The sequence below is a fragment of the Nelusetta ayraudi genome, unplaced genomic scaffold (assembly GCF_046127955.1).
Source record: "Nelusetta ayraudi isolate G7.1 ecotype Tasmania unplaced genomic scaffold, CSIRO-AGI_Nayr_v1 ptg000221l, whole genome shotgun sequence".
Taxonomy (NCBI): Eukaryota; Metazoa; Chordata; class Actinopteri; order Tetraodontiformes; family Monacanthidae; genus Nelusetta; species Nelusetta ayraudi.
The window spans coordinates 156276-169240 of NW_027466270.1; the positions used below are offsets into that span (position 1 = coordinate 156276).

General features: G+C 51.9%; 1 protein-coding gene across 24 annotated transcripts in view; it reads left to right on the plus strand.

Annotated features, from left to right (window-relative positions):
* fnbp1b (formin binding protein 1b) overlaps window positions 1-12965 on the plus strand; it is a 55907-nt gene that overhangs the window by 24260 nt on the left and 18682 nt on the right. For all 24 annotated transcript variants that reach the window (XM_076016255.1, XM_076016256.1, XM_076016254.1 and 21 more), the window contains exons 4-8: window positions 97-244; window positions 5709-5771; window positions 7077-7181; window positions 11427-11555; window positions 11972-12118. In XM_076016255.1, the coding sequence (XP_075872370.1) occupies window positions 97-244; window positions 5709-5771; window positions 7077-7181; window positions 11427-11555; window positions 11972-12118 (592 nt within the window). The remainder of the gene's footprint in view (window positions 1-96; window positions 245-5708; window positions 5772-7076; window positions 7182-11426; window positions 11556-11971; window positions 12119-12965) is intronic.

The following is a 12965-nucleotide window of genomic DNA, read 5'->3' on the forward strand; positions in this document are numbered from 1 at the left end:
CCTGCGCTGGTCATTACATGGGAGACTTTCGAACTGTCGCTGCGTTTCCTCCTCTCACTGCCCCCCCTCCACCCCCACCCCCTTGCTCCCCTCCAGGTACTCCTTCTGCAGGGCCTTCCTGGTGACGCTCAACGAGCTCAACGACTACGCGGGCCAGCACGAGGTGATCGCCGAGAACCTGACGTCCCAGATCATCTCGGAGCTCTCGCGCTACCTGCAGGACCTGAAGACCGAGCGGAAAACGGTGAGTTCTCCCCCCCCCCCGACAAAGCGCGTCGCCGACGGAAGAAACGCAGCGTCGGCGGATTTCGCCTCACTCTCCATTTCGCCCGACGTCTCGCGGAAGCTCTCTGAGTGAGAGTGCCGTGCGTTGGCCCTCGCCTCGCCTCGCCTCGCCTCGCCTCGCCTCGCCTCGCCTCGCCTCGCCTCGCCTCGCTCTGTTCTGCGTGAGCCGAGGTCATCGCTGGATGAACGCAAAGGCACCCGGAGGCTCGCCGCTAGCGCAGAACGTGACCGCCGCGCAGTTCTTTTTACGGAACAAAAGAAGTCACTGCGCTGTGTGCTATTACGGGCCCGGTCTGCCCTCTTCTAAACCAACGCAGACACAGTGAGAGCACCGCAACGCTCGTCCTTCATTCAGAGCCGGAGCCGTCGACCTGCTGCGCGCCACTCACAGACATCTGCGCCTGTCCAGTTGGTGGAGTCTCAGCTCAACTGGAAGAAGAAGGGGAAGAAAAAAAAAGATCTGTCACGGAGTTGTGTGTCATAAACATCCAGCTGAGGGAATTGGAGTGGAAAAGCCAAAGCAGGGAATCGCTCAAAGGCACAGTGACCTTCTTTTTTTTCTTTTTCTTTTTTTTTTTTCCCGGAGCGTCCTCTCATATGCTCAGCTGTTGACTTCACTCGTCGCCCTCTAGGGGACAGGAAGCTTCGTTTGACACTTCCCAGCCCCCACAGTCTGCACGTGATCGCAGCGTCCACATCCTGGGTCTAAAAACTCTGCAGATGCCTTGAACGCTGCACGTGTAGCCCTCTGTTTACAGCCCTCGGCAAAAACGTACATGTGTAGCTTCCTGCTGTTGCCTAGATATTCTATGTTTGCTTTGGAAAGGACTGAAACTCGTGATTAACGCCTGATTGGAAGCGGGTTAATAGTTCACGTGACATCACAAAGGGCTGATTTCGCACCCTGTGAAAAGTGGCACGAGCAACAAAAGCACAGGATGGGCTTAATCTCATTTCTAAGGCCACATATTCCTGTTAGAGAACGTTGATTGAGTCGACGTTGCAGAATCTGCCGCCTTTTAAAAGTTGCAGCACATTCAAGCAAAAAAAACAAAACAAAACAGGACAAAACGCGAGGCTTCTGGGCTGTTTTTCTTTTTTGCTGCTGCTAGTTGTGCTCCGAGTGTCACATGGGCCTCCAGTGTCCAGCTGGAGCACAAAAGGCCAGGGCGCCAGCACTCCCGGGAGCGCGAGTCGTCGCTCTGACATCCCCCTCTTCCTCTTCACATCGCAGCCCCTTTTCCTCCGTTTCATTCCAAAGACAAAGACAAAAAAACACATCACACAACATTTTTCTCACGCTTCTCTCTCTCACTCCGTCTTCACCTCATCACCGCGTCTCCATCGCGACCGCTGCAGCCCTGCTCTCTTTTTTTATTTTTTTCCTGCGGATCTTTTTTTTTTTCTCGTTGTTGTTTTTTTTTTTGCCCGCTGGTATCATCAACAGTTTGTCATGTGTCTGCGACGAAACAACGGAATCAGTCAGCCAGCCAGCCGTCGCGCGGAGGGGAGGGGTGAGGGTTGGGGGGTGGGGGGGTGTTTCCTCCTTCTGAGGCGAACAGAGGAGCCTATTTATTTATTCAAGTGCGCAGCGCCACAAGAAAGATTCCCTGTCCCGCCTCGTCTGCGGCTCCAAACTGTCGATCAGTGCGTCTGCCGGGCTCGTTCGCACCCTGGTAAGAATGGTGGCCAATGATGCCGCGGCACAGCTGGAAATGAAAAAAACAAAAAAAAACCCAAAAAGGCCCATTTGTTTTTTTGCTTTTTTTTTTTTTATCTCAGTCCTGTCACATGAATCCGGCGCCGCTCAAGTTTTTCAGTGGCGGATCTCTGACTGGGCTCTGTTTCAAAGAGCGGCGCTGGCAGGCCCAAGACGGTGAGATTAGAGAAGTCATCCCACATCCCTCCTCAAAAATGTTTTTTTTTTCTGTTGAAGTGGGCTCACTCAACAGGTGGAGCCTTTTGAAAAAAGAAAGAAAGAAAGAAAAAAAAGAACCAGTCTCATTAGTTCCTCGCAGGCCATCGTTTTATAACCCTCCCGGCCTCCTTGCAGGGCTGTTGCTAAGGTTTCAGGGGGGGGGGCAGGCCAAGAATGTGGGTTTACATGTTAGTTTGTACTTTTTTTTTTGCAGGCCTGTAAAAAAAAAAAAAAAAAAAGAAGCCATTTTGTCCATTTATCCGTTTCCTGTTGTCCGGTGACATGCAAAAAAGACGAGCAACCGCCAAGCCGGAGGGGGGTTAATATGGGATGAAGTTCCCGGCGAGATTGTGCTGAGGAATCAAAACAAGGTTGCGGGGTCAGCACGGCGCCGTCCTCGCCGGCCCTGCTGATCACAGGGTTTAGGCGTCGGCCTCTTTAACGAGGGCCCATCAAGAGCCGCAGCGAGCCGCAGCGCTCCGGTCGTTGCTCGGGGACCTTTCATTGGCCCGGGGCGCCGGAGGCGGCACAAGATCAGCGCAATATATCTGGATGTGGCTGAAAGGTCGGCGAGAGGCCCGGGCCTGAGAAGTCAGCTAAAAGTGAAACACCTCCAGGTGGGGGTCCGGCGGGCCGCGCCGTCCTCATTAATGTGTCGGAGGCGGCCGAAGACGAATGGGGTTCCTTCTCCTCCCCGAGTGTCCCGACTTGCCCTCGCCCGCTGAGCCGCATACATAATGGAAGAGATGGGTTGGTTGATTTCCCGTCGTTGCCAAAAGAAAAAGAAAAGCAGAGCCATCCGGTCTTGATCTTGTGCGATTTACTGCTATTTTTGGCCGCATGATGATGGAATGCATGTCGGACCGGCCTTGGAGAACTGCAGGTGCGGTTTCTCCCCCGTCCCGTCCCGTCCGGATGACTAAACGGGTCAGGCTGCGTGCGCACGGAGGCGGGAAGCGTGCACGGCGGGCGTGATCCTAGTTAGCGTGTTGGGGGTGATAATTCTCCTCCTCATTCCGGTGGCGAGGTTCTTTAACCGTAAGGCCCGGGAGTGGTGGACGTCCCACTTCCCCATCACGACCCCACGCAGGAGCGTTTAAAAGCCGAGGTGATGGGAACTTTCGGTGGAACCGTGGCTGGATTACGCCCAGTTTTGCGACTCCCGTGGACGACCTGTCTCTTTTCTCTAGAAAAACGCCTCCACTGCTCCTCCCCGCCAGCGCGGAGCAGCTGACATTTTGCTCCGAACTTCGGCCCCGACGCGACGCGATCCGACCTCGCATCTCCCGCGCTTCTGCTTCAGGTGCGAGCGGCAGCGGGAGCGTGGGGGGGGGTTGAAGTCGTGGCGCAGGGGGAGAGCCGCCGTTGCATAAATCATAAATCTGCCTGTGATCTAATACGTTGGGGTAGTTATGAAAGGCAGAGTCTGGGTTTCAGAGCGGGTCCGCGGGACCTGCTGAAGTAAACCAGATGTCTCCCCCTGACGGTCCTGGCGATCTGACGCCGTTAGCGCGGTGCTAGCCGCTAGCCGCTAGCTCGGGGGTTCCCGCGCTGAATCGGCCGTCGTCAATCGTGCAGTTGTTTTCAACCGATCCTATGAGTTGTCAGCGTCACGGCGGGAGAGCAGTGGAGGCAGGAGGCGGGAATAGCGCCCATATCTGTAGAGGCCAGCGACAGCTGAGGCGTGCATGCGGATGGAAAGCATGAAACCGACTGCACAACATCTGTAGCGGCGGTGGCGGCAGCGTCCAATGATGCTGCAGCTTCAGTCGCGTTTAAAAGTGAATGAGCTCATGCGTCTTTTTTTCTTTTTTTTTTTTTTTTTCTTTTCTTTCAAATTTCAAAAAGCGTCAAAAGCTCCGAGGGAAATAGAAGTTTCATCACCTCCTGCCCGGCTGAAGACGAGATGCTAAATATTTGTTTTTGCAGATGCGTCGCCATGGAGACAAATTGTTTGTGTGCGAGCGCTCGCCACGGCAACTGTGATGTCACGGCCGCGCCGAGAGGCTTCCCGTGTTCTGTCGCGCGAATTGAGGCTCATCAGAAACCGTTCGTGCAGCAGATGAGGGCAAAACACGCTTTTGTTTTAGCACGAAGACTTCCTCAGAAACGCTGGAGCACTTCCTCTTTTGTCTCAGCTTCCCTAGAAACTTTGGGGAATTGGAAGTTCCGCTGTACCTGAAGTGAATCGGGACACGTTTCTCGCTCAGCCCCGTCTTGTGTTTCGCAGTTTGTTTGTTGAATACTGATGCCTCTCGCTGCTTGTTCTCCAACGGCCCCGGATTGAATGGCAGCATCGGTATTCAGATCAGCGTCCGACCCGACCGGCTGCCCTCTGTTGGCCATGGAAGAACTAATTAAGAGTCGAAATCCGTCTGGTTTTATTGGACTGACCTGAGGATTTGGGGCAGATTAATGCAATCGGAGTAAACAGGGAATGTGTTTTATTTTATTATTATTTTATTATTTTTTTAAAAGGCAGTTGAAACCTAATTTGGACCTAAATTAAAATCTCTGACTTTTATTTGAAGGGGCTTTTCTTTGCTTCTCCTCCATTCTGGGGTGAGTTGGCAGATTGCGCTGTCCCCTGGAGCCAGTCAGTCCTTTCAGCCAGTGTCTGTTCAGACTAGCAGACGCTACCTAGCGTTGAGCGGCGAGCCAGGCTGAATCTCTTGTGACCAGTTTTCATCGCAGTGTCTGGCTCCTTTTTATTTGCTTGCTTAGCCTAAATGTTTTACTTCTCCTCATTGTTCTGACTTTGAGAATTTCTTTCTCTTTTTCCACGTTGGCTTATCTCAGTCTTTTCCCCTCATGTTAGCTTTGCAATGCCAAGGACAGATTGCAGTCAAAAATAAATAGAAGATTCTTTTTTTTTTTTTTCACCCCTCAATATTTCTTTGTCTAACAAAATTTGAACATTAACCTTTTGGACCCACAATCATCTTTTTTTTTTTTTTTTTTTTTTTTTCAAAATATTCCCCCTGTGGAAAACAGGAATGCCTGCAAGATGTCACGGCGATGCAATTAGTAGTTGTTGGGTTATGTCACTCCGCACGGCAGTTGCAGACGGACCAAGTAAACACCGGGACTGACCACCCGCACAGCGAGCGCTGTCACCGGCGGGGGTTGAAATGCTTGCTGTGTTTATTTTCGTCTGGGTTTCCACCTGGCAGAGCCCTCGGCGAGTTCTACCTGCTCTGAACTGGTCGCTGTCTCTGATGGGGCTTTGGCCCATTTGTTCGAGAGAGGTCGGCCCGTGGCCACCGTTTGTAATGTAGCTCAGGGTTTATCTGGATTGCCCTACTTTCCCCGCTTCACATTAATATCGCCACGGCGTGATTGATATTCACGGAGTTTTTAATAACGCGCCGGGGCTCTCGGCTCGGTCTGTTTTCCCAACTGTGTCAAGGTCAGCTTCGCCCGCCTTTAAAACCCCTTAAGCTTGTGAACCGACAGATAGTTCGATTTCTTTTCATTGTTTTAATTTTTCTATTTCCTTTTCCAGCACTTCCACGATGGGCGAAAGGCACAGCAGCACATCGAGAGCTCCTGGAAACAGTTGGAAGCGGTGAGTGACACGTTGACCGCTTGACTTCCCTGTTGTTTTACTCTCATAATGAAGAAAAACCCACGCAGAAAAACGCCTCGGCTCAGTTTCGGTCCTAAGTTGGTTCGAAACTACTCAGACTGGGGACTGAGGAATGTCCGCAGATGTGGAACGAGACGCCGCAGCTAATCCTAAATACAGTAATTACATTTGAGGCTGGTGTTTTCGGTAGGTAGGAATGGGCACGCTTGAAATGACAGATTGCAGGTCTGCCATTAAGGAATAAAGGGATAAGGCCGTACGAAACAGCGCTCAAGGCGTTACAACCCACCAGCCAAAAGCCGTCACAGCGCCGGCAAGCAGCAGCTTCTTCTACAGGACTTTGAAATAAATCAACACCCCGAAGCTTCAAAGTTTGCATTCCAGAGAAGCAGAAATTAGAGGTTTCCTGCAATGGAGGGAAGACGAAAAACTGAAGCGGGACAAGAAAGGAGCCCTGAGGGATCCCCTCTCTTCTGCCGCTTTTTGCCCTCAGACAGAAGAGGGGGAGAGCAAAGTGGAGTGAATATGGAAGCACGTCAAGAATGTTCAAGGCGAACCTCTGGCACCAGGACTGTGTGTCATCACAGTCTCACCTTGAATCGCAGGCTGGTAATTTTAAAAACGCCGACACAAATCTGAGGAATCTGAGAAGTTGGACGCCGCCGCCGCCGCATCTCGTCGGCACCAGCGTCCGTCCTTAATGACAATGCTCTGCGATTTTTTCCTCAGGAGGAAGAGAGATGGCAGCTTGAATTCTTATCTCTTACTGCCCCCCCACCCCGCCCCACCCCCACCCTGCTTTTTTGTTGACGGGCCAGAGGGAGAAAGAATGACGGAGAGGCATCGCCGCCTTGTCCTCCTCAAAGTTGCGTGGTCATTCAAAGATCCTATTGTGTGCCAGCAAGGTCGGGGGGGGGGGGGGGGATTGCAGATAGGCAGGCGGTTCAGAGTGCGCACCGGCCCGACAAACGCTGATTGTTCCGTGGAAATGGTGGAAAGAGGCCCGGCTGAATGCTTGTTTTTCCCCCTCTGCACAAACAGCCACTATGGACATTTACTTAATCTCCAGCCTGCAGACTTTTTGACGAAGCAGCCCCCCCCCCCCCCCCCCTCCCAGCGACACACTGATGACCCTCTGTGGCGCACAATGGACGCTACATGACGCATACGTCCAACTTGTGACGCTCGCCGGCTCAAATGCCAAACTTTTTTCTTTTCTTTCGGTTTTGTTCGGTCGTGTTTCACCGTGTGTGACGGAGGTCCCCCCCCCCGTCCTCTCCGCAGTGTAAGAGGAGGTTCGAGCGGGACTGCAAGGAGGCCGACCGGGCGCAGCAGTACTTTGAGAGGATGGACGCTGACATCAACGTGACGAAAGCGGACGTGGAAAAGGTACTTTTCATCTCCACCTCCTCCTCCTCCTCCCCCCCCCCCCCCCCCCCCCCCCCCCCCCACACACACACACACACACACACACACACACACACACACACACACACACACACACACACACACACACATCCAGAGCTGCACGAGTCCTCGCACTCCCACCCAGCACCTCCCACACTCTCTCTTGTGTCGCGGCATTCTCCTATTGCAAGTTGCAGCTATCCGGTATCGTAGCAAAGCAGCCAACATACTGTCAGCTGCATTGAAACGTGGTTTTATTTCCCGAGACCCCTGTTGGGCCTTTCGGGGACTGCACACCCCCAACGTGGCATTCGTCCCATGCGCCAGAGTCCCGAAGGCTGATGTCACTTCCTGTTGTTGCTCCCACGCCCGCAAGGAATCATGGGTCACCGGTGGACGGCGCCCCCCCCCCCCCCACCCCCCCCGGCCGCCCGGTCAGCTGCTGGAGCGGAGCTCAAGACAGAGTTGACACAGTTCAGAACTCGATTATGATGCAAATGTAGGCTGCAATAAAGAGCCTTTCTGCATTCTGGACATTTAGCCAAGGGCTCTGGCTACAAAAGGCTCAGGCTAACACTGAAAGAGCCGCAGCGGCGGCTCAAGGCGGCCGCGTGTGGGACAAGAGTGCCGTTTGTGTCTGATTACAGCCAGTTTTATTTACCGAAGCGTGAAAGACCGGCGCAAAAAGGAAAAAAAAAAAAAAATCCAGCGCTCAGTTCCTTCCGTTCTTATCTGCCTAAGATCACTGTTGCTGTTGAATTGACCCCCGTGGTGTCATACAAATGCTTTGAAACTGATGCAGAATGAATTGTTTATATATTTAAGTATTAGGTGATAGATGATACTTCCTCTTGATACATGATGTGCCGTCACACTTCCGTTAGGGTCGTCAAATACGGTTCATTCTGAGACCGGTCGTGCAGCAGCAGTTTTTGTCTAAACCATCGCTTCTGGGTCGCCCCCCCCCCCCCGACTACTTTTTTTTTGTTTTACACTCCATCGCTCCGTGCGTACTTCGTGAACAGGGCTGCATTTTTGGACACCTCTCAGAAGAAAAGTGGGTTGTGTGGGGTCAAAAGTCTGTCGCACCCTCGACCTCCGGCGTCTCCGCCTGCCGCGGATTCCAGCGAGGCACACTCTCGCTCGGAGCTGCTGCGTGGGCGCCTCGGCCGACCTCGGCCCTCCCTCCGCTCACCTGCTCGCGCATTCATTTTTCAGCAATGAGGAAGCTGAAAATAGAGCGGGCTGAAATCGCTCGCAGCCCGCGTGGAAGACGATTAGCTTCTCCTCCCACACTCGCATCCAGTTGTTGCAGTTCTATCCATCCATCTATCTATCTATCTATCTATATATCTATCTATCCATCTATCTATCTATCTATCTATCCGTCCATCCATCCATCTATCTATCTATCTATCTATCTATCTATCTATCTATCTATCTGTCCATCCATCCATCCATCCATCTGTCTATCTATCTATCTATCTATCTATCTATCTGTCTATCTATCTATCTCCTAGGGATGCAGATTATCGATTCATCCATTAATCGTTAGTTGATTGACCTTACGTAGATTTTACAAAGAAGAATGTGTAAGGAACACACTATTATTAATAGTGTTGTGGGTCCAATATGACCCATTTTCACATTAGAGAACAGTAAAAACACCCTTTAAAAAAAAAAAAAAAAAAAAAAAAGTTGTGAATTGAACTACCCATGTAAAAAATATTCAATTAATTGCGACTAATTTTATTTAATCGATTCAATTCTTAATCGTCGATTAATCGATAATCAATTAATTGTTAACATCCCTACTATCTATCTATCTATCTATCTATCTATCGTGGTTCTGTATTACCGTGCCGATGTGCTAGACTTGAGGGTCTCCTCTTCCACGCCGCTGTTCACGCATCCCACTCGTCACCCCAAGCGAAGCCAGGTGCAACGTCTCCCCCGCCCGGTTCCGGTCCGGGTCTCTTTTTTGGTTTTGTCTGAAATGCGCCGGCAGTTGAAGGAGCGCGGCAGGTGCCTCGACGCGTCTTGGTGATTTATCACCCGGGGGGGCGATGACATCATCATCAAAAACCCGGGCCAAGCATGTGTGTTGGGCTACCGCCACGGCTTCAGCCTTCAAGTGGCTTGGAAACAGATTTCATTGCAGCCGCAGACATGTGTACGTGCTCGCGTCTGTATTTATTACTTTTCGAGCGGTTTCGGTCCTTTTTTTATTGGAAAAGTGTGAGTTACGGCATCGGTTGGCTGTCGACGACGCTGGGAAAAAAGAAAGAAAGAAACCAAATTGCATTTCGCATTGAGCTGTTGTGTGCGTTTTGTTTCGTCTGCAGCCAAGGCGAACCTCAAAACCATTCATTTCCTCAATCCTCAGATTTTGGGCTTTTGACTCGCGGCCGGGACGCCAGTATAAAACACAGCACGGTTTGCCTGTGCTGCAGAAGCGCCTCTTCACTTCCTTGTCGGGCTTTGCACTTGTTTCACCGACGCCGTCTTTGCTTGCCGCTTCGGGAACTTCCCCATTCTGAGCGACGGCCGACCCGGCCCGGCCCGTTCCACTGATTAGCTGGAAACAATAACCTTTTTGTTTGTTTGTTTGCTTGTTTGTTTGTTTGTGTTTGTTTGTTACATTTACTTTATGCCATGCCTTGAAGCGAAGTTCCCACAAGGTAGGTCCGGCGGACACAGAGACTGTTTATATCTGTGGGAACGTACTGTCTCGATTTTTGTGTCTGGAAAAACCAACACGCACACGCTCTCCTGCGCAGTCTGGACCAGGTCCTGGCTCACACACACACACAGACACACACACACACGCCCACCCCTGTCCTGTCCTGTCTGACCGTCCTCTGCTCCCTTGTGCGGTGGCTTGCCTCGCTGTCTTCCCGTCAAATATGCGGCAAACAAAAGGGTGAAAAAAAAAAAAGATAAATGCGAGGCGCGATTTGCACAAATTTAAACCTACAAACAAACCGGGAAAACAGATTATTTCCATGGCGACGACAACAGGAAGTGATGCGGCTGCACACCTCTAACCTCTCTCTCTCTCTCCCCCCCCCCACGTCTGCATGCAGACACACACACACACACACACGCACGCACGCATGCTCACGTATTGGATTTAGTCAGGTGTCGCTCCCAAGCGGGTCTCAATTTCACACATTTCTTCTTTTCTCTTCTTCTGCATGCTAGACTCTGACGCTAGTTTTCCGTCGCAGTGCCGATGGCCTTTCCCGCCTGCGCTGGAAACAATGCAGCGTGGTGCCTGGCTAGCTCCCCTCTGAGTGTGTCATCGATGACTTGCGCACATGTGCACGAAAGAGCCGACTCTGGCTGAGGACCCTCGAGAATCTGTCCGGCGGGACTGCGACACGTCAGGGCTCCGCTTATTCCCACTGCTGTCCCTCATTCTGGTGAAGCTGCAGGGTGTTTGTTTTTTTTTTCAACTTACTGCGTAGAATGCAACCCAGGGCATCGTGAGAGGAGCCCTGCTGTCACAAACAGGCCAATGCAGGACAGCGTTTGTGGTTGGACAGGCCCCAGGTTTGCGTGGAAAGAGGAAACAGATATGAACGCTTAGCTGTAAAGTCCCCCCCCCCCCTCCCCCCCCCACACACATATGCACAAGCAAGTGCACGCACACACGCACGCACGCACACACACGCGACACGCTGCCCAGCTGAGATAATCTCATCTCCATCTGCTTGCCTTTGGATCTCTGGCTGCCTGACGTCGCTTAAAACAATCGACACGATCGCCAGCAGGGACGCGGCGGCCAATCAAACGGCAGCTTCCTGCAGCCGGCGCCGGCTGCGCCGTCATTTTGTCTCGGTCGACCTGATAGGCTGCTGCTGCTGCTGCTGCTGCTGCCGCCGCCGCGGTTGGCTGCGCTAGCTGGGGTTTAGCACCTACAAACCCAGCGCTCTGTGTTTTACATGTCTGCATTTGCATGCACACACACACACACACACACACACACACACGCACGCACGCACAAATGTGTCTCCTCTTGAAGGTGTTTTTTTTTTTTTTTATAAATGCTCTGGCTGTGTATGTGTCACTCACGTATCTGTGCTAATCAGGGCACTCTGAGGTTTCGAGTGAGTTTCTGAGGTGCCCCTATTTAACTTGTGTGTGTGTGTGTGTGTGTGTGTGTTTGTCTTTTTCTCTTTTTTCTCTTTTTTTTCTTTTTTTTTCTTTTCCGTTTGTCTGCAGGCACGACAACAGGCTCAGATGAGGCACCAGATGGCCGCCGACAGTAAAAGCGAATACTCCGCCCACCTCCAGAAGTTCAACCAGGAGCAGAATGAACATTACTTCACCATCATCCCAAACATATTCCAGGTGAATTCCTGCTCGGATCGAACCCCAGTTTAGGAATTATCGCGGCCATGTATATTTTTTGGGACGTCCTTTTTGTTGTGGCAAAGGGCAGGAAGCTTAAACTCTAGCAGCAAACATCGGGCTAAATATGGCTGATGTTGCAAGATTTAGCGGAGACGGCGATTTGAACACAATACACATGCACATACATTTTTTTTTTCTCACAAAACACAACCAGAAAGTCTCAGAAGTGCGATGAAGCACCTCAGGAGATTTTCCAGATGCTCTCTGCAAAAAAAAAAAAAGAAAGAAAAAAAAAAAAAAAGCCTTTGATGCTCGTCGCTATCACGCAGGGGCTCTCGGGTCAGACAGCTCGACTCCGGCCCACGCCATCCCCCCATTAGAACGTCTCCTATGATTGTCGTGTTCCTTCCCAGAAACTTCAAGACATGGAGGAGAAGAGGATCGAGAGGCTGGGAGTGTGCATGAAGACGTACGCCGACGTGGACCGCCAGGTGCTGCCCATCGTGGGCAAGTGTCTAGACGGCATGACCAAAGGGGCCGAGTCCATCGAGCCCAAGGCGGTGAGTGCGCAGACTGAGACACACACACACACACACACACACACACACACACACGCCCCAACCACTTATCCACCTGGGAGACATTAGCGGGTCCTTCCTGGGCCCGAGTGTCAATCACGGCCTCCGCGCAACCGATGAGGCTCCCGGTTCTGCTGGCGCAGCAGGTCGCCGCTGCCACGGGAGGCTGCGTGCGCTAATAGACCAACTGCACCGCTGAGTCGAAAAACACTAAAGAAAAAAAGAGCCGAGGAGATGGAGTTGTGATGTGAAAAAAAACAAACAAAAAACCCAGCAACTGTCTTGGGCGACACCAGTGCGCCACATGAATATGACTCTGACTCGTGCGCCGTCTAAAAATAGCCGGCCCCTCGAAAAAGAATCGGTTCCATATGATCGGGCGAGCGTCCCGGCCAATGAGCTCACTGCCGGAACAGCCTCGGGTGGGGGAGGGCCAGGTTGGGGCGGGGGAGGGGCACGCTCGGCCTCGTCTTGAAGCCGTTACGAGGTCAGAAGCGGCTCCCGTCCAGGCAGCTCGGTGGAGCTCGCTCTCCCGCTGGGAGCAGGAACGCACGCGGCCGCTGGCTCTCGGTGCAGAAGCCCCCAAACAGGAGGTTCACCGCGCTTTTTTTTTTTTTTTTTTTTTTTTTTTTACCCTTCAGCACTTCCTGGGGCCTCTTCAATGTAAAACCTCTATTCACGCGTTTTCTTTTTTCACTTTTCAAAACGATTCAATGCAGGCGTGGAGCTTTTTGTGAGAACATGGAAGAAAATAAGTGACTGTAGATCCCAGAGAGCTGCATGCACGTACAGTGTACACTGCCAGTCAAGGGTTTGGACACATACTGCA